The sequence below is a fragment of the Scyliorhinus canicula genome, chromosome 3 (genome assembly GCF_902713615.1).
Source record: "Scyliorhinus canicula chromosome 3, sScyCan1.1, whole genome shotgun sequence".
NCBI classification, from domain to species: domain Eukaryota; kingdom Metazoa; phylum Chordata; class Chondrichthyes; order Carcharhiniformes; family Scyliorhinidae; genus Scyliorhinus; species Scyliorhinus canicula.
The window spans coordinates 226,648,481-226,672,531 of NC_052148.1; the positions used below are offsets into that span (position 1 = coordinate 226,648,481).

General features: G+C 47.0%; 1 protein-coding gene across 14 annotated transcripts in view; it reads left to right on the forward strand.

Annotated features, from left to right (window-relative positions):
* The window catches only part of rapgef2 (Rap guanine nucleotide exchange factor (GEF) 2), a 562,209-nt gene that overhangs the window by 384,192 nt on the left and 153,966 nt on the right, over positions 1 to 24,051 (forward strand). For all 14 annotated transcript variants that reach the window (XM_038792314.1, XM_038792318.1, XM_038792316.1 and 11 more), the window contains one exon: positions 10,526 to 10,662. In XM_038792314.1, coding sequence (XP_038648242.1) covers positions 10,526 to 10,662 — 137 coding nt within the window. The remainder of the gene's footprint in view (positions 1 to 10,525; positions 10,663 to 24,051) is intronic.

The window sequence follows — 24,051 nt, forward strand, 5'->3', positions numbered from 1 at the left end:
AAGTTGGAGGAGCAGTTTGACTGGCTAACAACAGAGAGGGCGGTAAGGCAACTGCGTAGGGCAAGGGAGTGCAATACTATTATGAGGAGAAGGCGAGCCTCATGCTGGCGCACCAGCTGCGGAGGCAGGCTGCATCCAGGGAAATATTGAACATATGGACTGGGGCTGTGGATCTGGTGTCAGAACTAAAGAAGATAAATGAGGCATGTAGGGAGTACTACCATGGACATTATGAGGTGGACCCAGGAGGAAAGATGGGGGACGTGAGTGGTTTTCTGGTCAAGCTGGAATTTCCACAGGTGGAGGAAGCAAAGAGGCAGGTGTTTGAGGAGTCCCTGGGGCTGAGGGAGGTGCTGGATAGTATCAGGGGTATGAAGTTGGGGAAGGCCCCTCTGCCGGATGGGTACCCAGCGGAATTTTATAAGGAACTTGCAAAAGACCTGGCACCACATTTGTTGGAGGCGTTTAATGAAGCATTGGAGAAGTGGGAGTTGCCAGAGACGATGACGCAGGCAGTAATCACACTAATCCTGAAAAAGGGGAAGGACATGGTGGGATGTGGGTTGTATAGGCCCATATCACTATTGAACACGGAAGTGAAAGTATTGGCTAAGTTGTTGACGGGAAGGATGGAGGAGTGTGTCCACGGGGAGGTGGCAGAAAATCAAACAGGCTTCATGAAGGGCAGGCAGCTCACAAGCAGTATCAGACGGCTGTTGAATGTGGTGATGAATTTGTCGGGGGTTCTGGTACCGGAAATGGTTGTGTCCGTGGACGCGGAGAAGGCATTTGACCGGGTGGAGTGGCGGTACTTGTTCGAGGTTTTGGGAAGGTTTGGACAGAGATGTGGTATGGGTACGGTTGCTGTATGTGGCACCAAGGGGGAGGATGAGGACGAATGATATGAGCTCACAAATCTTTGACTTACACAAGGGTACGAGGCAGAGATGCCGCTGTTGCCGCTCTTGTTTGTGCTGGCCGTCGAGCCATTGGCGATGACTCTCAGGGGGTCGGCAGAGTTACGGGGGATTATGAGGGGACAGAGGAGGCATCGGTGTCGCTCTATGCCGAAGACCTCTTGCTATATATTTCGGATCTGTTGGAGAGTATGGGAAGGATTATGGGCCTGCTGGGGAGGTTTGTAGGGTTCTCTGGCTACAAGCTGAATGTAGGGAAAAGCGAGGTATTCCCAGTGAATGAGCTGGCACAGCAGGCTAATTTAGGGGGGGTGCCATTTACGGTATTGAGGGATAGGTTTAGGTATTTGGGGGATTCAGGTAGCGAGGGACTGGACAGGGCTTTGTTTTTTTTTAAATTTAGAGTACCCAGTTAATTTTTTCCAATTAAGGGGCAATTTAGCGTGGCCAATCCACCTAGCCTGCACATCTTTAGGTTGTGGGGGTGAAACCCACGCAAACACAGGGAGAATGTGCAAACTCCACACGGACAGTGACCCAGAGCCGGGATCGAACCTGGGACCTCGGCGCCATGAGGCTGCAGGGCTAACCCACGACAGGGCTTTGTTACGTGGAACTTAACAAAGCTGGTGGAGGAGGCGAGGAAGGATCTTATGAGGTGTGATAACCTGCACTTAACGCTGGCGGGGAGGGTCCAAGTGGTGAAAATGAATATTCTGCATGTTTATCTTTCAAGCTCTCCCAATCTTTATACCAAAGGCATTTTTTCAGAAAGTGGACACGATCATTTCTGACTTTGTATGGGCGGGGAGGGTACCGAGGGTGGGGAGGACCCTGCTATAGAGGCAAAGGCAGCAGGGGGGGTTGGCTTTGCCGAACTTGCTTCATTATTATTGGCGGCGAATGTGGACATGATGCGGCGGTGGTGGAAGAAAGAAAGGGTAGAGTGGGTTAGGATGGAGGAGAAATCTTGTAAGGGGTCTAGTTTGAGGGCTATGGTGACAGCAGCGTTGCCAATGGCTCTGAGTAGATATTCAGGGAGCCCAGTGGTGCAGTCCCCAGTGAAGATATGGAATTAATTGAGGCATTTTAGGGTGGAAGGGATGTCGGTGCTAACGCCACTGTCCAAGAATCATGGGTTTCAGCTGAAGGGATGGATAATGTATATAGGAGGTGGAGGGAAGTGGGGCTGGTCAAGGTCAGGGATCTGTATTTGGAGGAAGGGTTTGCCAGTCTGGAGGAGCTAAGGGAGAGGGTAGAGATGCCGGGGGGGGTGAGTTCAGGTATTTGCAGGTTAGGGACTTTGCGCGAAAGGAGGAGGTTCCCTAGGTTGCCGGGATACACCCTGCTGGAGCGACCGTTGCTTCCGGATATGGAAGGGGAGGGAAGAATTGGGGATACATAGAAGTGGCTAGGGGAGCAGGGAGGCGAGCGGGTGGTGAAGATCAAGGAGAAATGGTGGATATTGCTGGAGTGGTGGTCAGCATCGCCACCGCTTGGTTGGGTGACCTGTACGACTTCCTGCGATTAGAGATGTGAGTTAAGGGGCTCTTCAGGGGGGGTTTGAGGAAGGGTGGGGGATGCTTGTGACTGTGTTTGAAGGGCTATTTGTGCGGGGTGGGGGGGGGACCTGTGCAGACTTTATAGTTGATTGTTGGGAAGTATATTTCCCAGGGTGTTTATTTGCTGTAACCTGTTTTGATACATGTTTGTAATATAATACAATTTTTTTTATAAAACCTCCGATTTCACTTCAAAAATGGAGATTATTGATTATGATGATAGAATCCCTACAGTGCAGAAGGAGGCCATTCAGCCCATCACGTCTGCACCGACCATTTAAAAGGACCACCCTTCATAGATCCAATCCCTGTAACCCCCACCTAACCTTTTTTTAAAAATAAATTTAGAGTACCCAATTATTTTTTCCAATTAAGGGGCAATTTAGCGTGGCCAATCCACCTACCCTTCACATCTTTGGGTTGTGGGGGTGAAACTCACGCAGACACGGGGAGAATGTGCAAACTCCACACGGACAGTGATCCAGGGTCGGGATTCGAACCCGGGTCCTCAGCGCCGTAGGCAGCAATGCTAACCACTGTGCCACCGTGCTGCCCCGCCCCCACCTAACCTTTGGACACTTGGGGACAATTTAGCATGGCCAATCCACCTAACCTGCACATCTTTGGACTGTTGGAGGAAAGTGGAACACCCAGAGGAAATCACACAGACACAGAGAGAATGCTCAAACTCCATACAGCCACCTGAGGTCAGAATCGAATCCGGGTCCCTGGCACTGTGAGGCAGCACTGCTATCCACTGTGAGACCGAATGTAAATGCTAGTTCAATGTCTTGATTTATTGCATGTACTTTTATTCTTTAATTTTCATGGCTCCTAAAAGTTTAACAAACATCTACCACTTCTTGCACTTGATAGCTCTATACTTCATCTTCATCTTTCTTCATAGTTTGACATTTTTGTCCTCAACGGAACTTCCATATCCCTTCCATTTTTAAAGCTTTTTAATGCTGCAGTGCATCTTGAAAATGGTACATGGGGGTGGATGTTTTAGCTGATAGATGGGTACCCGTCAAGCAAGCTGTGATAGCGTGAATGATGACAAGCTTCTTGAGTGTTGAAGCTGCAAGTGGAGAGTATTTCATCACACTCCTGACTGATGCATTGTAGATGACAAGATAGGCTTTGGGAAGTCAAGACATGAGTTCTTGCCTCAAGAATACCCAATCTCTGACCTGCTCTTGTAGCGCAGTATTTATATGGCTGATGCAGTTCAGTTTCTGGTCACTGGTGTAGTGATCCTCGCCTGAGTGTGTACAGAAGGGGCTGATGGGAAATGGAAGTACCACCAGGGGGCAGCGCGGGGACATATAAGAGGAACGCTGAAGGCCCGCCCTCGCCCACTTGAACCGGAGGGTTAAGGAGGCAGGACGTGGAAGTGAACTCAGGGCTGCAAGTCTTTTGGGCCTAGTTGCAGAACATTGAAGAGCAGCACATTCTCTTTTTTTTTTTTTTTTTTTGACCCCACCCTCAGCACCGCCCCCCGTCATCACAGACCCCGCCCTCATCACCAACCCTCCGTCAGCACAGACCCAGCCCTGGTAAAGAGACCCTGCCCTCAGCACAGACCCCACGCTCAGCACAGACCCCACCCTCAGCACAGGCCCCACCCTCAGCACAGACCCACCCTCAGCACAGGCCCCACCCTCAGCACAGGCCCCACCCTCAGCACAGGCCCCACCCTCAGCACAGGCCCCACCCTCAGCACAGGCCCCACCCTCAGCACAGGCCCCGCCCTCAGCACAGACCCCGCCATCAGCACAGGCCCCACCCTCAGCACAGGCCCCACCCTCAGCACAGGCCCCACCCTCAGCACAGGCCCCACCCTCAGCACAGGCCCCGCCATCAGCACAGACCCCGGCCTCAGCACAGGCCCCACCCTCAGCACAGACCCCACCCTCAGCACAGACCCCACCCTCAGCACAGACCCCACCCTCAGCACAGACCCCACCCTCAGCACAGACCCAGCCCTCAGCACAGTCCCTGCCCTGGCACAGAGACCCCTCCCTCAGCAAAGACCCCTCCCTCAGCACAGACCTCCCCCCAGCACAGACCTAACCCTCAGCACAGACCCCACCCTCAGCACAGGCCGCACCCTCAGCACAGACCCTCCCTCAGCACAGACCCCACCCTCAGCACAGGCCCCACCCTCAGCACAGACCCTCCCTCAGCACAGACCCTCCCTCAGCACAGACCCTGCCCTCAGCACAGACCCCACCCTCAGCACAGGCCCCACCCTCAGCACAGACCCTCCCTCAGCACAGACCCTCCCTCAGCACAGACCCCGCCCTCAGCACAGACCCCGCCCTGGAAAAGGGACCCTGCATCTGCACAGACCCTCCCTCAGCACAGACCATGCCCTGGCACAGAGACCCCACTCTCAGCACAGACCCCGCCCTCAGCACAGACCCGTCCATCAGCAGTCCGCGCCCTGGTACAGAGGCCCCTCCCTCAGCACAGCCCCTCCCTCAGCACAGACCCGCCCTCAGCAGACCCCGCCCTCAGCACAGACCCCGCCCTCAGCACAGACCCTGCCCTCAGCACAGACCCTGCCCTCAGCACAGACCCTGCCCTCAGCACAGACCCCGCCCTCAGCACAGACCCCACCCTCAGCACAGACCCGCCCTGGAACAGGGTCCCTACCTCAGCACAGACACTGCCCTCAGCACAGACCTCACCCTCAGCACAGACCCAACCTTCAGCACAGGCCCCGCTCTCAGCACAGACCCTCCCTCAGCACAGGCCCTGCCCTGCTACAGAGATCCCGCCCTTAGCACAGACCCCGCTCTCAGCACAGACCCTCCCTCAGCACAGGCCCCACCACAGCACAGACCCCACCCTCAGCACAGGTCCCACCCTCAGCACAGACCCCGCCCTGCTACAGAGATCCCGCCCTTAGCACAGACCCCGCTCTCAGCACAGACCCTCCCTCAGCACAGGCCCCACCACAGCACAGACCCCGCCCTCAGCACAGACCCTCCCTCAGCACAGGCCCCACCACAGCACAGACCCCGCCCTCAGCACAGGTCCCACCCTCAGCACAGACCCCGCCCTGCTACAGAGATCCCGCCCTTAGCACAGACCCCGCTCTCAGCACAGACCCTCGCTCAGCACAGGCCCCACCACAGCACAGACCCCGCCCTCAGCACAGACCCTCCCTCAGCACAGGCCCCACCACAGCACAGACCCCGCCCTCAGCACAGGTCCCGCCCTCAGCACAGACCCCGCCCTGCTACAGAGATCCCGCCCTTAGCACAGACCCCGCTCTCAGCACAGACCCTCCCTCAGCACAGGCCCCACCACAGCACAGACCCCGCCCTCAGCACAGACCCTCCCTCAGCACAGGCCCCACCACAGCACAGACCCCGCCCTCAGCACAGGTCCCACCCTCAGCACAGACCCCGCCCTGCTACAGAGATACCGCCCTTAGCACAGACCCCGCTCTCAGCACAGACCCTCCCTCAGCACAGGCCCCACCACAGCACAGACCCCGCCCTCAGCACAGACCCTCCCTCAGCACAGGCCCCACCACAGCACAGACCCCGCCCTCAGCACAGGTCCCGCCCTCAGCACAGACCCCGCCCTGCTACAGAGATCCCGCCCTTAGCACAGACCCCGCTCTCAGCACAGACCCTCCCTCAGCACAGGCCCCACCACAGCACAGACCCCGCCCTCAGCACAGGTCCCGCCCTCAGCACAGGTCCGACCCTCAGCACAGACCCCGCCCTCAGCACAGACCCCACCCTCAGCACAGGCCCCGCCCTCAGCACAGACCCTGCCCTCAGCACAGACCCCGCCCACAGCACAGACCCCACCCTAGTATAGACCCCGCCCTCAGCACAGACCCTCCCTCAGCACAGACCCCACACTGGTACAGACTCCACCCTCAGCACAGGCCCCGCCCACATACACAGGCCCCGCCCCCAGTACATGGGAACGTCTATTCCCATCATGCTCTCCGCGGTGTAGTCGCCATCTTATGTGTTTCCCGGAGCCTGAGCGCGCAGCCGGAGCCGGGGCGGCAGCTGCCGGCTGGAGGATGCCTGGCGGATAAATGTGGCCCAAAGCCGACATCCCTTTGCTGTTGTTGTTTATTGCAACGGTGGCGGAGCCAGAACGACCAGGTACCTGCGTGGAGGATGGATCAAGACAGGGCCGGGCCGACCAGCGGCCTAGACTCCGGGCAGAGGGGGAGACTGGGGCGAGAGACAGAGAGAGACTGAATAAGGGAGGGAGAGAAAGTGAGAGAGACTGTATCGGGGAGAGTGAGAGAGAGAAGAGCAGCACATTCTCAAGTGCAATTCTGTAATTTATTGTGGAGCACAATAAACCATCCTTTAATTTAAAGACGACTTCGAGCATTCTTTCAAGAAGCATAACAACTGGTAATTCCGAAGTTGTTGCTGGTGGGAAATTCGAAAAATAACATTGTTGAATGTTATGGAGAGGTGATGGCTGTTTTATGGCACAAATGTTTCTTGGCATTTCACAACCTGAGCTTGAATGTTGTCCAGATCTTTTTGTATGCAGACATGGATTTACTTCGCTGCCCAAATGTAGAGTTGTCCTGGGGCTATAATATGATTAGGCAACACGATATAAAAAAAACGAGATGTACTTCAGTGGCAAGGACTAAAAACAATAATAGATAGGTGGTTGACCATGTTTATATTGATCATATTTTGAAAGCATATGTTAGTGTAAGGCATGTGATTCATAAAACAGATTAGATACTGCGGTACTTTCGGACTATATTGTGATGAATGATCAGGGCAACTCGCATATGATGTGCAGTTTTGGACCACTATCTCAGTGAAAGATATGAAACACTTCAGAAAGAATCAGTGCAAAATTAACACAATTACTGCAGGCCTCATGGACTAAGTCATAAGTAAAACCCATTCACCAGCAAAAGTACATGAAACATGCTTTCAAAGTTATTTATCTTGGAGTGAGTGCAGGACTAGAAAATAGGAGTTCAAAATTCACAAGGTTAAGAATTAGCAACAACAAAGGAATTCATAAAGAAGATACAAAAACAGAAAATACTGGACAGAGTCATCCAGACTCGAAACGTTACTTCCCTTTTCTCTCCACAGATGCTGTCAGATCTGTTGAGATTATCCAGTATTTTCTGTTTTTGTTTCAGATTCCAGCATCCGCAGTATATTGCTTTTATCTTAAAGAAAATATCCCCTTTTGGTGAAGTTTACAGATTTCAAAAGCAGCTTAATATTTGTTGAAGAGAATTGTCAGTTATAGAGATAATTGACAAAACCATCAAGAGAAGTAGAGAAAGAAAATTAATGTTTCTTTAAACTAAGGGCAGAGGCGCATTTACACTTTAATTTCTACCCCCACCCACTCCCAAATGACAGCTGATGACTGCAGCCGGCTAGCTCACCTTATGACTTTAGTCCAGAGCCTGACCTCGCTGTTGCTGGCTGACCTGCCCTCTCAGTCCTGGCTGGTTTAAGTTGCCACTCGCCTGCTCTCCTCACTGCTCAACGCCTGCTGGCCGGCTGGCTCACCTTAGCTCATGGCTTTTGCCTGATACTTCGCGCCTCGTCTTGCTGGTGCTGGCTGGCCTGCCCTCAACCCTGGGCCAAGAAACCTGCTGCGCCAACTTTTGCAAATGTAAATCGCAGGATCTTGTGCCTCTGCCCCTCTCCGTCCTTCATACATAAATGCTGTATGTTTTCTTGAAGTTTATCACTACCCTCCTCAATCTTAGCAATACTTCCAACTTTTGGATCATCTGGAGATTTTGCTCTTACACCCAACCCCCAAGATCATTGGTCCCAGCTCTGTTCAAGTGCAACCCAACAAGATGGATTCAGGGTCTCCTGCACTGTCTGCTTGACCCTCCTTGACTGCCTGCAGTTATCTATTTCTCCTCTGCCTGCATGCTCTTAATTTCCAGGATGACCACATTTATAAACCTAAAATCCACAAAACCCTCAGCCTTGTAGATGCAAGGCAGCAATGCCAGTTTGTGGCACTTGGCATGTTGTTCTCCTGGACTTGAGATTTGGTCTGGAGTGCCCACGTTGAACAGAATGTGTATTTTGGGGAACTGAGATGCGCCATCCTGCCTCTAGTTATTACACCATTAATCTTAAAGCTTAATTAAATAAAGTCTCATTAGCTAGTCAGTAGACAGCTGTTTCCCTTCTGTTGATGTTGCTTTGTTTTACTGGGAGGTAAATTAAAATATTTTATTTTAACTTTTCTTCCTGCATACCTCCTATTTTAATTTACTGATAATTAAAACTTTTTACTGTTACTATATCCTGTATTTTAATTTTATCCCGAAATCTGATTCATTCATTGAACACTTGGAATTATATAAATTATCAAATTTGTTTCAGTCTTTGCACAAATTTATTTGATAGTCTTTTTTTTTTACAGTTGATTAATAGATATTAAATTAAATGCTTACCACTATACCCACCCCACGTGACTCCTTGTCCTGTGGCATCACTTGGCAATTTTCTTTCCTCCCATGTGGTAACACTCGGATCACAGCCTGCTCCAATCCAAGCCTCCTTTATGCAAAACGCTATTTTCTCTTGTCCCGGCTTCAAAGGGATCGCATGTACTTCAGCTACTCAATCCTTTTGTATGCATGTAAAAGCTCTTGCAATCTTTATCAAGCTGCTTTGGTAAATCCAAATCTAATAGCACTTCTGTGTGTACTTAGACAAGTTCAAGCAGGTGGCTCACCACCACGTTCCCATGGGCAGTTAGGAATGGTAATAAATGCTGGCCTTCGCAACAAACATTCCTGAAGAAATAAAAAACCTTCCAAGCATGACTTCCAGCTGCATGGCATTTAGAAGAATTATCTTCACTTGCTCCCACTCTGACCTCTTTGTTCTCGACCTCCTACACTTCCAACGAAGCTCAATATAAACTTGAGGACAACATATTATTTGAGTAGACATTTTATAGCCTGACCTGTTAAAGATTTTCAACTATTATTATTTTTATTTCATATTTCCAACATCAGTAATTTTTAAAAATTTCTTAACATGAGCATATTCTGTAAATTAATAATCTACAAATCCATGCATCCAAAAATCTACGGCAATGGTCATTTTCATTTTCATTTCATTTCATTTCATTCATTGACTTCAGGAAGCAAAGAATCGTACACACCCTGTCTACATCAATAGTGCCGAGGTGGAGATGGTTGACAGCTTCAAATTCCTAGGTGTGTACATCACCAACAATTTGCCCTGATCCATCCATGTCACCACTATGACCAAGAAAACACAACAGCGCTTCTACTTCCTCAGGAAATGAAGGAGATTCAGCACATTGATTCTTAGCAATTTTTATAGATGGACCATAGAAAGCATCCTATCAACCTGCATCACGGCCTGGTATGGCAACTGCTCAGCCAAAGACTGTATGAAATTACAGAGTCGTGAACACAACCCAGTCCATCACACAAAACCGTCTCCCAACCAGTGACTCTGTCTACACCTCCTGCTGCCTTGGGAAAGCGGGCAGCATAATCAAAAACCTCTCTCATCAGGGTTATTCTCTTTTCCAACCTCTTCCATCAGGCAGGAGATACAAAAGTATGAAAATATGAACTAACCGGTTCAAAAACAGCTTCCTCACTGTTACCAGACTCCTGAATGACCCTCTTGTGGACTGAACTGATCTTGTCATACATCTTCTCTAATGAGTAGTACTATACTCTCTATGCTTCACCTGATGCCTTTGTATATGTATTTACATTGTGCATTTACGTATGGAACGAACTGTCTGGACTGTATGCAGAACAATACTTTTCACTGCACCTCAGTACACATGACAATAAATCAAAATGCAATCCAAATTCATATTTTAGGACTAATACATTTCAGCAGAGAATTGGTTTTGTTCTGCATGAACCAGTGCAGATCCGGTTTGTAAGCTGATTTCTGAAGGGAGTGTATTAGTTGAGCTTTGCAAATATTCGCTGAGTCATCCTGTTTCCAGAAGACTAATTTTGTGTTTTGTCTTTCCATGCAGAACAATTGTTGGAATTCATGCATCAGCTCCCAGCTTTTGCTAACATGACAATGTCAGTCAGAAGAGAACTTTGTGCTGTGATGGTGTTTGCAGTGGTGGAGCGGGCAGGCACTATAGTGCTCAATGATGGTGAAGAGGTGTGTATCTTCAAAGCGGTTTGCTGAATTTTGAATTCTGTTGTAAGAGCTGGAAAGTTACAATGTCAGGTTTTAATTTGTGTGCACAGATTTCCTTTCACAATATAAATTTGAAAATCCAATTAGCTCCAATTAAACAACTGAAACCCAAGGTGAAGTCTTGTTTGTCACCAATAAGATACATATTGGTAATTTTGCTGAACGTGATGTGATATTTCAGATTAGACTCTAAATTAACTATCAACAATTAGCTATATGGGAAATTAACCAAAGTTTCAAATGATTACTTGACCATTTGAATATATTTCCTTTCGAGGTTCAAACAAAGCATACTTTTTTTCTTTGCACGTGTAATTTCTGTGAATTTGTCCACTGGTTAACATAAAGAGAACTACAAAATATATACTGGATAGAATAGAAAATGTTACATTATTTTTGGTGGAAAACAACTACTAAAGCCTCAAATGAGCAGTTTCTACAAGCATTGGACAGGAACAGAAGCCCTTTAGTCCATTATTTCAGGACATTCATTTCTAAAGTTTGTCTTTTGGCTGCTTAAACTTATCATTTGAAAGCTGTTTTCTTGTTCTACAGAAGCAGTAAAAGAGTTTTTTTCCTGACATAGCTCACCAATTGTGAGAAAATACATGCAGTTCTTAATTGATTGAACCGCTAGCTATTATGAATATTTTGTTGTATCATTGCAGATTCTAAAATACAAAAGCAAAAGATGAATTGACTATTGTAATAGCACATTATCCACACGTAAGATAGGAAAAGTTGGATACACATTACCCAAAGCATTGGATCAACAATTCTTCTGAACTTATTTATTGGGATGATTGCTCCCCAACTTTCTAATTTTAATGCTGTGTAATATTGTATGAACAAAGAGGCTGAATATTTTAAAATTGTTAAAGAGTAAATGAAAGTAATAGAACATAGAACAGTACAGCACAGAACAGGCCCTTTGGCCCTCAATATTGTGCCGAGCCATGATCACCCTACTCAAACCCACGTATCCACCCTATACCCGTAACCCAACAATCCCCCCCCCCCCCTAACCTTACTTTTATTAGGACACTACGGGCAATTTAGCATGGCCAATCCACCTAACCCGCACATCTTTGGACTGTGGGAGGAAACCGGAGCACCCGGAGGAAACCCACGCACACAGGGGGAGGACGTGCAGACTCCACACAGACAGTGACCCAGCCGGGAATCGAACCTGGGACCCTGGAGCTGTGAAGCATTTATGCTAACCGCCATGCTACCCTGCTGCCCTATTAGAACATGTTTTAAGCTTACCCTTTTTAAAGGCATAGCATGCCTTGACATTTTTAGGGATAAGATTGCTAATGCCACTAATAAAGGCCAAGTAAGAATGCAACTTCATTTTCAAGAAGAGTGGAGCTTGTTCCGACAGGGGCTAATATTTTGTAGCCAGATGGATTGAGCAGATTGCGGCTGTGCAAGAATCTGCTCTGTTGGCAATCTGATGCCATTTATTGGACAGTGCCTCATAAAATATAGGGGTTATAGGCTCAATTTATGTATATTTAGGGGAGGCAATGGTACTGTCACTGGATTAGTAATCCAGAGAGCCAGGGTAAGGCTCTGAGGATCCAGGTTCAAATCCCACCATAGCAAATGGTGAAATTTAAATTCAATAAAAATCTGGAATTAAAAATCTAATGATGACCATGCAGCCATGCTCGTTTGTCGTAAAAACCTACCTGGCTCACTAATGTCCTTTAGGGAAGGAAAGCTGCCAACTTTACCTGATCTGGTCTACATGTGACTCCAGATCCACAGCAATATGTTTGACTCTTAAATGCCCTCTGAAATGACCAAACAAGCCACTCAGTTGAAGGAAAATAGGGATGGGCAACAAATATAATTAAATTAAATAACCTTTATTGTCACAAGTAGGCTTGCAATGAAATTACTATGAAAAGCCCATAGTCGCCACATTCCTGCACCTGTTCGGGTACACAGAGGGAGAATTCAGAATTCTCAGCTGGCACAGGAATTGAACCCGCGCTGCTGGCCTTGTTCTGCATCACAAACCAGCTGTTTAGTCCACTGAGCTAAACCAGCCCCCTGGTAACAACAAATGCTGGCCAAGCCAGTGACGCCCATATTACATGAATGAATAAAGAAAACTCTAGCTAATCTAAATGTGGTGGTGTCTATGTTAATTATTACTTCTAATGGAGGAACAAGGTGCCCGTCAGGGTGATGGACAACATGTTGCCAAAACTTTATCAATGCATCTTGGCAATTGAGTTTTGACGTTTGCAAGAACAATCCAGAGGTCACACTTCCTCAGTTTTCTCCCTCCTTGGCCTGCATAATAAAATTACCAATCTGTTAGGTGTGGTGTGGACATTTCCATATTGTAGAATTACAGGGAATTTTGCAACACGGGCCATTCAGGCCTTGGGATTTATGGGTTTGAGGTGGGTTGAGTTAGGATTTGAAAATGTTTTAATTTTAAATTCTGACCTTCTCTAAATCTACCCCACTTGGTGGTTACAATTAACTCATTTTCTCTTTGTCCCAACCTATCAAACCCTTACTTATCAGGTCACCTTTCAAATCTTTTTTCTGAAGATTTGAGCCTGTTCACCCTCTTTGCTCTGGCATCAGAATCTTTCTGTATGGTCTAAACTCAGTTCCTCAGAAGTTTCATTTTAATATGGAGTGTGAGATGTTGCATTTTATAAGAAGAATAGAGGTCACCTCCTCATTTAAAAGGTGACTCCAAGTGGAAAAGGCTCACATTATTAAAAGTAGAAATGTATTTAAAATATAGGAATGGAACCAAAGTACGTTTTTAGAGGAATGGAATTATAAAGGAGGAAAGTACGAACTTACAATAGCCTCATTGGACTGCCATTTCTCAGTGCCCCAATTAGCTTTTTTCATTTACTCGCAGCATCTGGCTTATGGAGTCCAACTAGTTTTTTATTCATCTAGTTCTTTTTCCATTAATGGGCATGCCATAACCATTTTTTAAGTCTTCCATAATCAAATTTCATCTGGAAAATTCAAATAAATTATATCAGTTAAATTTTTATGTTGATCCATTTGCTATATCTCCACAAAGAAATTCAGCAGGCCCAAGGCTATTGATTTTCATGAATTAAATAATATATATAGAATAGTGAAAATGTTGATTAAATGAGTGAGAAAAATGACATCATAATCATTAGTTTTTAAATAACGGTAATACATCTTGTGGCTAACTGCACTGTGAGGTACATGGAAGTCCAGCTTAATTGAGTCTTTCAAGCGACAGTTGATAAGGATTCAGGAAAACCACATTCCTGAGAAAATGAAGGATAAGTATTTGAAGTTTAGGGAGCCTTCGATAACATGGGATATTGTGAACCTCGTCAAAAAAGAAAAAGCAGACTTATATGATCGAGAAGAGTGGGAACAGTCAACCATTGAGGAGTATAAAGAAAGTAGGAAGGTACTAAAGAGGGAAATTAGGAGGGCTCATGAAAGGTCCTTGGCAAGTAGGATTAAGGTGCGTCCCAAAGCTTTTTATTCATATGTAAAATAAAGAGGGTGGCCAGGGAACCGATTGGACCACTTAAGGACAGTGGGGGAAATCTGTGTTGAGCCAGAGGAAATGGACGAGGTACTAAATGAATACTATGCATCAGAAAGGGACTTGATGATTGGTTCACAGGGCAGCTATACTCTGTAAGGTAAGAGCTGCTTGTTTTTTAGGGGTGGCAAGCTATCTTTGTACCATTTAGCAAAATCATCAATTTTAGAGGGTTCACTTGAGAGAGTAGCAGCAGTACACACATATATATTTTAAGGGCCTAACGGGTGTTTTAATCCTTTTTTTTCCCCTTTTAAATCTCTTTGAGAATTCGGATCAGAGCGGATGGAGACTAGGGCAGTTGCATGCTCCTTCTGTAGGATGTGGGTGGAAGGGACACCACTGGTGTCCCCACTGACTACACTTGCGGGAAGTGCACCCAACTCCAGCTCCTCAAAGACCTTATTAGGGAGCTGGAGCTGGATGAACTTCGGATCATCCGGAAGGCAGAGGGGGTGATCAAGAGGAGTTGCAGGGAGGTAGCCACACCCACGGTGCAGGACAAGAGTAGCAGGGTCACAGTCAGGGGAAGGAAAAGGAACGGGCAGACAGTGCAGGGATCCCTCGTGGCCATTTCCCTTCAAAACAAGTATACCGTTTTGGATGCTGTTGGGGGGTGACCTACAGGGGGGAGGCCCTAGCGGCCAGGTCTCTGGCTCTGTGGCTCAAAAGGGAAGATGGGAGAATAGAAAAGGAATAGTGATAGGAGACTCAATGGTTAGGGGAATGGATAGGAAATTCTATGGTCGTGAATGAGACTCCCAGAAGATATGTTGCCTCCTGGGTGCCAGGATCAAGTCTACAGGATTCTTAAGGGGGAGGGAGAGCAATCAGAAGTCGTGATGCACAAGGCACCAACGACATAGCTAAGAAAAGGGATGAGAATCTAAAAAGTGATTTTAGGGAGTTAGGTTGGAAGCTAAAGAGCAGGACAAGCAGAGTAGTAATCTCAGGATTGCTACCAGTGCCACATGCAAGTGAGGCAAGGAACAGAGAGTGAGTGCAGCTGAACACGTGGCTACAGGGTGGTGCAGAAGGGAAGGCTTCAGATATGTGGATCATTGGGATACCTTCTGGGGAAGGTGGGACCTGTGCATGAAGGACGGGTTGCACCTAAACTGGAGGGGCACCGATATCCTGGGTGGGAGGTTTGCTAGAGCTCTTCGGGAGGTTTTAAACTAGTTTGGCAGGGGGATGGGAACCAGAGCTATGGATCGGAGGATAGCGTAGCTGTTGAACAGGCAGAAATAGTATTCAGCGAGTCTGTGAGGAAGGATAGACAGTTGATATGCAAAGTTACACTCAGTGGAATGGGTTAAAGTGTGTCTGTTTCAATGCAAGGAGTGTTAGGAATAAGGGAGATGAACTTAGAGCATCGATCAGTACTTGGAACTACGATGTTGTGGCCATTTCGGAGACATGGATTTCACAGGGGCAGGAATGGTTGTTAGATGTTCCGGGGTTTAGATGTTTTAAGAAGAATAGGGAGGGAAGTAAAAGAGGAGGGGGAGTGGCACTGTTATTTAGGGAATGCATCACAGCTGCAGAAAAGGAGGTAGTTGAGAAGGGTTGTCTTATTGAGTCAGTATGGGTGGAAGTCAGAAACAAGAAAGGAGTAGTCACTTTATTTGGAGTTTTCTATAGACCCCCTAATAGCAGCAGAGAGTTGGAGAAACAGATTGGGTGGCAAATCTTGGAAAGATGCAGAAGTAAGAGAGTTGTTGTCATGGGTGACTTCAACTTCTCTAATATTGACTGGAACCTCCTTACTGCAAATGTTTTGGATGGGGCAGATTTTGTCAGGTGTGTCCAGGAAGGGTTCCTGACTCAATATGTAGATAGGCCGACTAGGGGGGATGCCATATTGGATTTGGTGCTTGGCAACGAACCAGGCCAGGTGTCAGATGTCTCGGTGGGACAGCATTTCGGTGACAGTGACCACAACTCCTTGGCCTTTACCATAGTCATGGAGAGGGATAGGAACAGACAGTATGGGAAGGTATTTAATTGGGGGAGGGGAAATTATACTGCGAGTAGACAAGGGCTGAGGAGCATTAAGTGGGAACACTGTTCTTGGGTTGTTTAAGGAGCACTTGCTGCGAGTGCTGGATAGTTTTGTCCCACTAAGACGAGGAAGAATGGTAAGATGAAGGAGCCTTGGATGACAAGAGAAGTGGAGCTTCTAGTCAAGAGGAAGAAGGAAGCTTACATAAGGTTGAGGAAGCAAGGATCTGGCACGGCTCTAGAGGGTTACAAGTTAGCCAGGAAGGAACTCAAAAATGGACTTAGGGGAGATAGAAGGGGGCATGAAAAAGTCCTGGCAGGAAGGATTAGGGAAAACCCTAAGGCGTTGTACACTTATGTGAGAAATAAGAGGATGATCAGGGTGAGAGTAGAGCCGATCAGTGATAGTGGAGAGAACTTGTGCCTCGAGTCTGAGGAGATAGGGGAGACCCTAAATGAATATTTTGCTTCAGCACTCACTAGCGAGAGGGACCTTGTTGCTCATGAGATCAGCGCGAACCAGGTTAATAGACTCAAACAGGTTGATATTAAGAAGGAGGATGTGCTGGAAATTTTGAAAAGCATCAGGATAGATAAGCCCCCTGGGAATTACAGACCAGTCTTACGTCTGTGGTGAGCAAAGTATTGGAAAGGATTCTGAGAGATAGGATTTATGATTATTTAGAAAAACGTAGTTCGATTAAAGATAGTCAGCATGGCTTTGTGAGGGGCAGGTCATGCCTCACAAGCCTGATGGAATTATTTGATGTTGTGACAAGTCACATTGATGAACGTCGGGCAGTGGATATGGTGTATATGGATTTCAGTAAGGCATTTAATGAGGTACCCCATGGTGGTCTCATTCAGCAATTTAGGGGGTATGGGATACAGGGAAATTTGGCTGTCTGGTTACAGAATTGGCTGGCCGATAGAAGACAGTGAGTGGTAGTGGATGGAAACTATTCCGCCTGGAGGTCGGTGACCAGTGGTTTCCCGCAAGGATCTGTTCTGGGACCTCTGCTCTTTGTGGTTTTTATAAATGGCTTGGATGAGGAAGTGGAAGGGTGGGTTAGTAAGTTTGCCGATGACACAAAGGTTGGTGGAGTTGTAGATAGTGTCGAGGGCTATTGCAGGTTACAACAGGACATTGACTGGATGCAGAGCTGGGCTGAGTAGTTCAACCTAGATAAATGTGAAGTGATTCATTTTGAAATGGCGAATTTGAATGCTGAATACAGGGTTAAAGGCAAGAACAGAGGGATCTTGGAGTCCATGTACAAAGATCCCTCAAAGTTGCCACCCAGGTTGACAGAGTTGTTAAGAAAGCGTATGGTAGAGCAGCATGGTGGCACAGTACATAGCACTAGGACTACGGCGCTGAGGCCCCAGGTTCGAATCCCGGCCCTAGGTCATTGTCCGTGTGGAGTTTGCACATTCTCCCCATGTCTGCGTGGGTTTCACCCCCACAAACCAAAAGATGTGCAGGTTAGGTGGATTGGCCACGCTAAATTGCCCCTTAATTGGGAAAAAATAATAATTGGGCACTGTAAATTTATATTAAAGAAAAGATAGCGTATGGTGTGTTGGCTTTCATTAACGGGGGATTGAGTTCAAGAGCCGCGAGGTTTTGCTGCAGCTTTATAAAACCCTGGTTTGACCACATGGAATATTGTGTCCAGTTATGGTCACCTCATTGTCGGAAGGATGCGGATGCTTTGGAGAGGGTGCAGAGGAGATTTACCAGAATGCCGCCTGGACTGGAGGGCATGTCTTATGAAGAAAGATTGAGGGAGCTAGGGCTTTTCTCACTGGAGCGAAGAAGGAAGAGAGGTGACGTGATAGAGGTGTACAAGGTGATGAGATGCATGGATAGAGTGGATAGCCAGAGACTTTTCCCCAGTGTGGAAATGTCATGAGGGGACATAATTTTACGGTGATTTGAGGAAGGTATAGGGGAGATGTCAGAGGTAGGTTATTTACACAGAAAGTGGTGGGTGTGTGGAATGCACTGCCAGCAGAGGTGTCGAGTCAGAATCATTAGGGACATTGAAGCGACTCTTGGACAGGCACATGTACAGCAGTAATTGGAAGTGGTGTAGGTTAGGTTGATCTTGGATTAGGATAAATGGTCGGCACAACTTTGTGGGCCGAAGAGCCTGTACTGTTCCATGTTCTATGATTATTGGGTAGGGTGTGTGGACCGTCTGGATCATGTTAACATCGAAAAGGAAGAGGTTCTGGGTCTTTTAAAAGATATTAAGGTAGATAAGTTTCCTGGGTCAGATGGGATTTATCCCAGAATACTGAGGGAAGCAAAGGAGGAAATTGTTGGGGTCTTGACTGACATCTTTGTATCCCCATTGGCTACAGGTGAGATCCCAGAGGACTGGAGAATAGCTAATGTGGTAGCGCTGTTTAAAAAAGGTAGCAGGGATAATCCTGGAAACTCTTAGCCGGTGAGCCTCACGTCGGTAGTAGATAAATTATTGGAGAGAATTCTCAGGGACAGGATTTATACACATTTGGAAACAAATGGACTTAAAAGTGATGGACAGCATGGTTTTGTGAAGGGGAGGTTGTGCCTCACTAACTTGATCGAATTTTGAAGAGGTAACAAAGATTATTGATGAGGGGAGGGCGGTGGATGTTGTTTACATGGACTTCAGTAAAGCCTTTGACAAGGTGCCTCACGGCAGACTGGTACAAAAGGTGAAGTCACATGGGATCAGAGGTGAGGTGGTAAGATGGATACAGCACTGGCTCAGAAGGCAAAGGGTAGCAGTAGAAGGTTGTTTTTCCGAATGGAAGGTTGTGACTAGCGATGTTCCACAGGTATCTGTCCTTGGGCCTCTGTTGTTTGTGGTGTACATAAACAATTTGGAGGAAAAATCAGCCGGTCAGATTAGTAAGTTCGCGGATGACACCAAGGTTGGTGGAGTGGCAGGTAGTGTTGAGGATTGTCAGAAGATACAACAGGACATAGATAGGTTGGAGACTTGGGCAGAGAAATGGCAAATGAAAAAATGAAAATAAAATGAAAATCGCTTATTGTCACAAGTAGGCTTCAATGAAGTTACTGTGAAAAGCCCCTAGTCGCCACATTCCGGTGCCTGTTCAGGGAGGCGGGTACGGGAATAGAGCCTGCGCTGCTGGCCTTGTTCTGGATTACAATCCAGCTGTTTAGCCCACTGTGCTAAACCAGACAATCTGGACAAATGTGAGGTAATGCATTTTAGTAGGTCTAACATAAAGATGAAATATACCGTAAATGGTAAAACGCTTAGGTATATGAAAAGTCAGAGACATCTGGGCGTGCAGGTCCACAGATCTTTGAAGGTGGCAACACAAGTGGACAAGGTAGTCAAGAAAGCATACTGAATGCTTGCCTTCATTGGACGGGGCATCGAGTATAAAAACTGGCAAGTCATGCTACAGTTGTATAGAACCTTGGTAAGGCCGCACTTGGAATATTGCGCACAGTTCTGGTCGCCACACTACCAGAAGGATGTGGAGGCTTTGGAGAGGGTGCAGAGGAGGTTTACCAGGATGTTGCGTGGTCTGGAGGGTGTTAGCTATGTGGAGAAGCTGAATAGGCTCGGACTGTTTTCGTTAGAAAGACAGAAGTTGAGGGGTGACCTGATAGAGATCTACATGATTATGAGGGGCGTGGATGGGCAGGCACTCTTTCTCAGGGTGATGGGGTCAGTCACTAGAGGGTATAGGTTTAAGGTCCATGGGGCAAAGTTTAGAGGAGATGTGCGAGGCAGGTTTTTTACGCAGAGGGTGGTGAGTGCCTGGAACGCGTTGCCAGGGGAGGCTGTGGAAGCAGATACATTAACAGCATTCAAAGGGCATCTTGACAAACATATGGATAGGTTGGGTATAGAGGGATACAACACGAGGAAGTGCTGAGGGTTTTGGCAAAGGATGGTATCATGGCTGGTACAGGCTTGAATGGCCAAAGGGCTGTTCCTGTGCTGTATTTTTCTTTGACAGCAGTTCTGCCAGGGTCACTCAGCTACTGACCTCATTAGAGCTTTGGTTCAAACATGAAGTGAGAGTGCCCTTGACATCAAGGCAGCATTTGAACATGTCTGCCATCAAGGAAGTCGATGGGAAAACAGAAGTCAATGGGAATCTGGAAGGGAAACCCTCTACTGGTTGGCATCATACCTAGCACAAAGGAAGATAGTTGTGGTTGTTGGGGACCAATTATTTCAATCCCGAGACATCACAGTAGGAGTTCCTCAGCTAGTGTCCTACACCCATCCATCATCAGCCGTTTTGTCAATGACCTTCCTTCATGAGATCAGATTGCACAATGTTCAGTACCATTTGCAACTTCTCAGATACTGATGCAGTCTCTGTATATATTAGGGCAGCACGGTAGCACAGTGGATAGCATTGTGGCTTCACAAGCGATAGGGTCCCAGGTTCGATTCCCCGCTGGGTCACTGTCTGTGCGGAGTCTGCACGTTCTCCCCATGTCTGCGTGGGTTTCCTCCGGGTGCTCCGGTTTCCTCCCACAGTCCAAAGACGTGCAGGTTAGGTGGTTTGGCCATGATAAATTGCCCTTCGTATCTAAAATGTTTAGGAGGGGTTATGGGGATAGGGTGGAAATGAGGGCTTAAGTGGGTCGTTGCAGACTCGATGGGCCAAATGGCCTCCTGCACTGTATGTTCTATATGCAGCAAAACTTGGACAATATTCAGGCTTGCACTGGCAAGCAACATTTGTGCCACACAAGTTACGGACAATGACCATCTCCAACAAGAGAGAAACCAACTTCCCCTTGAAATTCAATGGCATTACAATCGCTGAATCCCCCACAAGACCAGAAATTGAACTCTCGCAGCATATAAATAAAGGTAAAGTCGCCATAGTCCCAGATGACCATAGGCTGCTTTCCATTTTGAGGAGGAGAGCTGACTGGTGATGGTTTAACCTAAGGATCACCACGCTTCAGGCGAGCGGAGAGGTTGAGAAGATGGGGCCTTCATGGATAACTTCAGCCAGTACGGTAATTGAACCCAAGCTGCTGGCCTCAATCTGCATTACGAACCATCTGTTTAACCAACTGAGCTAAACCGCCTCCTAAGCATATAAATACAATGGTTACAAGAGCAGGTCAGAGCCTGAGAATTTTGCAGCGAGTAACTCAACTCCTGACTCCCCAAAGTGACTCCTGCAGCGAGTAACTCACCACCTGACTCCCCAAAGCCTGGCACCAGCCAGGAGTGTGATGGAATATTCTCCACTTGTCTGAATGAGTGCACCTCCAACAACACTCGGGAAGCTTGACACCAAGGGCAGCACGGTGGCGCAGTGGTTAGCACTGCTGCCTCATGGCGCCCAGGTACCAGGTTCGATCCCGGCTTTGGGTCACTGTCCGTGTGGAGTTTGCATATTCTCCTATGCTTGCGTGGGTTTCAGCCCCACAACCCAAAGATGTGCAGGGTAGGTGGATTGGCCACGCTAAATTGCGCCTTAATTGGAAAAAATGAATTGGGTACTCTAAATTTAAAAAAAAGAAGCTTGACACCATCTAAGATTAAACAGCCTACTTGATTGGCATCCCATCCACCACACTAAACTTTTGCTCCCTCCACCACCAACGCACTTTGGCAACATTGTATACCATCTTCTAGAAGATACGCTGCAGCAACTCACCAAGGCTCATTTGACAGCACCCTCCAAACCCGCGACCTGTTGACCCTAGAAGGAAAAGGGCAGCCAATAGACAGAATCACCAAGTTCCCCTCCAAGCATCCATCATCTTTACTTGAAACTGTGTTGCCATTCTGTCATTGTCGCTGGATCAACATCCTGCATCTTTTAACAGCACTCTGGGTGTACCTACACCAAATGGATTGCAGCACGAAGGCAGCTCAACGTCATATGCTTGAGGGCAATTAGGAATGGATGTTAAGTGTTGGCCTAGCCAGAAACACCCATATCCAGTAAATTAATACATTTTAAAAAGTGATTTTTAAAAAATCAAATTGAAACATATTTTGTCAGCTTGATTTTTTTTAGCATGTTCATGGGATCCAGACATCACTGGTTGAGTCAGTATTTTTTGCCCATCCCTAAATGCCCTTGAGAAAGTGGTGGTTGGCAGATTGCTTGAATGACTGCAGTCCATGTCATAGAATGATAGTCATTTATGGCACAGAGGGAGGCCATTTGACCCATTAAGTCAGTTTTGGTGGATTCCTTTGATAATGTAGATCTACCCACAATGCTATTAGGGTGAGTTCTAGGATTTTGATCCAGCGACAATGAATGAGAGGTGATATATTTCCAAGTCAGGATGGTATATGACTTAGAGGAGAATGAATTGTTGCTAGTGTTCCCATGCATCTGCTGTCCTTGTTCTTCTAGGAGATAGAGGTCAGAGGTTTGAAAGGTGTTGTCAAAGAAGCCTTGACGGGTTGCTGCAGTGCATCTTGTATGTGGTAACACTGCAACTAAGGTGCGCTTGTGGTGAAGGGAGTGAATGTTTGAGGTGGTGGAAAGGACACCAATCGTTGGCTGCTTTTTCCTGGATTCTTGACTATTGTTGGAGCTACGCTCATTCAGGTAAGTGGGAAGTATCCACCACACAACCTGACTTGTGCTTTGTAGATGGTGAACAGGTTTTGAGAGTCAGGAGGTAAGTTACTCACCACAGAATTTCTAGCCTTTGAGCCCTGTCTTGTAGCCACAGTATTTATATGGCTAATCCAGTTTAGATTCTGGTCAGTGTTCAAACCCAGGTTTCAACTTGCTCTGTTATGGACTGCAGAATTTTCTGAGGAGTCCCAAATGGTGCTGAACATTATGCAATCATCAGTGAACATTCCCATTTCTGATCTAATGATGGAGAGGAGGTCATTGATAAAGTATCTAAAGATATTGAGGTAAGACACGGCTCTGGATGTAGCAATGTCTCTGGGCTGAAATGATTAACGTCCACCAACCACAACCTTGTGCTCGGTGTTTCTCCAGCCAGTGGAGAGTTCCCCTCTGATTCCCATTGGCTTCAAATTTTCTAGGGCTCCTTGATGCCACACTTGGCTAAATGCTACCTTGTCGTGGGCAATCACACTCAATGTACCTCTAGAATTCAACTCCCGTGATCATATTTCAACCAGTGCTGGAATGATGCCGGAAGTTGATTGCAACTGGAATTTTCCTCAATTGTGGTCTGGGGTGTGGGACTGGCATTATTTCTCTTGTACCTTTATCACCTGATTATATTTCTGACAGCATTGTGTATAATTTTTTAAAAAGAACCTTGCTTACTCTTTCACATGTATCCTGATGATACCTACCTCTACCTCACTGCCACCACTCTTGATCTCTCCATTGTTTATAATCTGTCACACTATCTGGCATCCAGTACTCAATATGCAGAAATTTAAAGGAACACTGTCTTCGGCATCTCTCATAATCTCCTATTTCCTTACCTCCTATTCCACTCATAGGGAAGACAGTGGCATAGTGATACTGTCACTGGACTAGTAATCCAGAAACCTAGGCTGGTGCTCTGGGAATATGGCAGCTGGTGGAATTTAAATTCAACTAATTAATCCGAAATGAATGAATGCTACTGTAAATTCTATGATTCTAGTCTCAGTAATAATGACCATGAAGGCATAATTGATTCTCTTCTAACGTATCTGGTTCACTAATGTCCTTTAGAGGAAGGAACGTGGAGTTTGCACTTTCTCCCCGTGTCTGCGTGAGTTTCCTCCGGGTGCTCCGCTTTCCTCCCACAG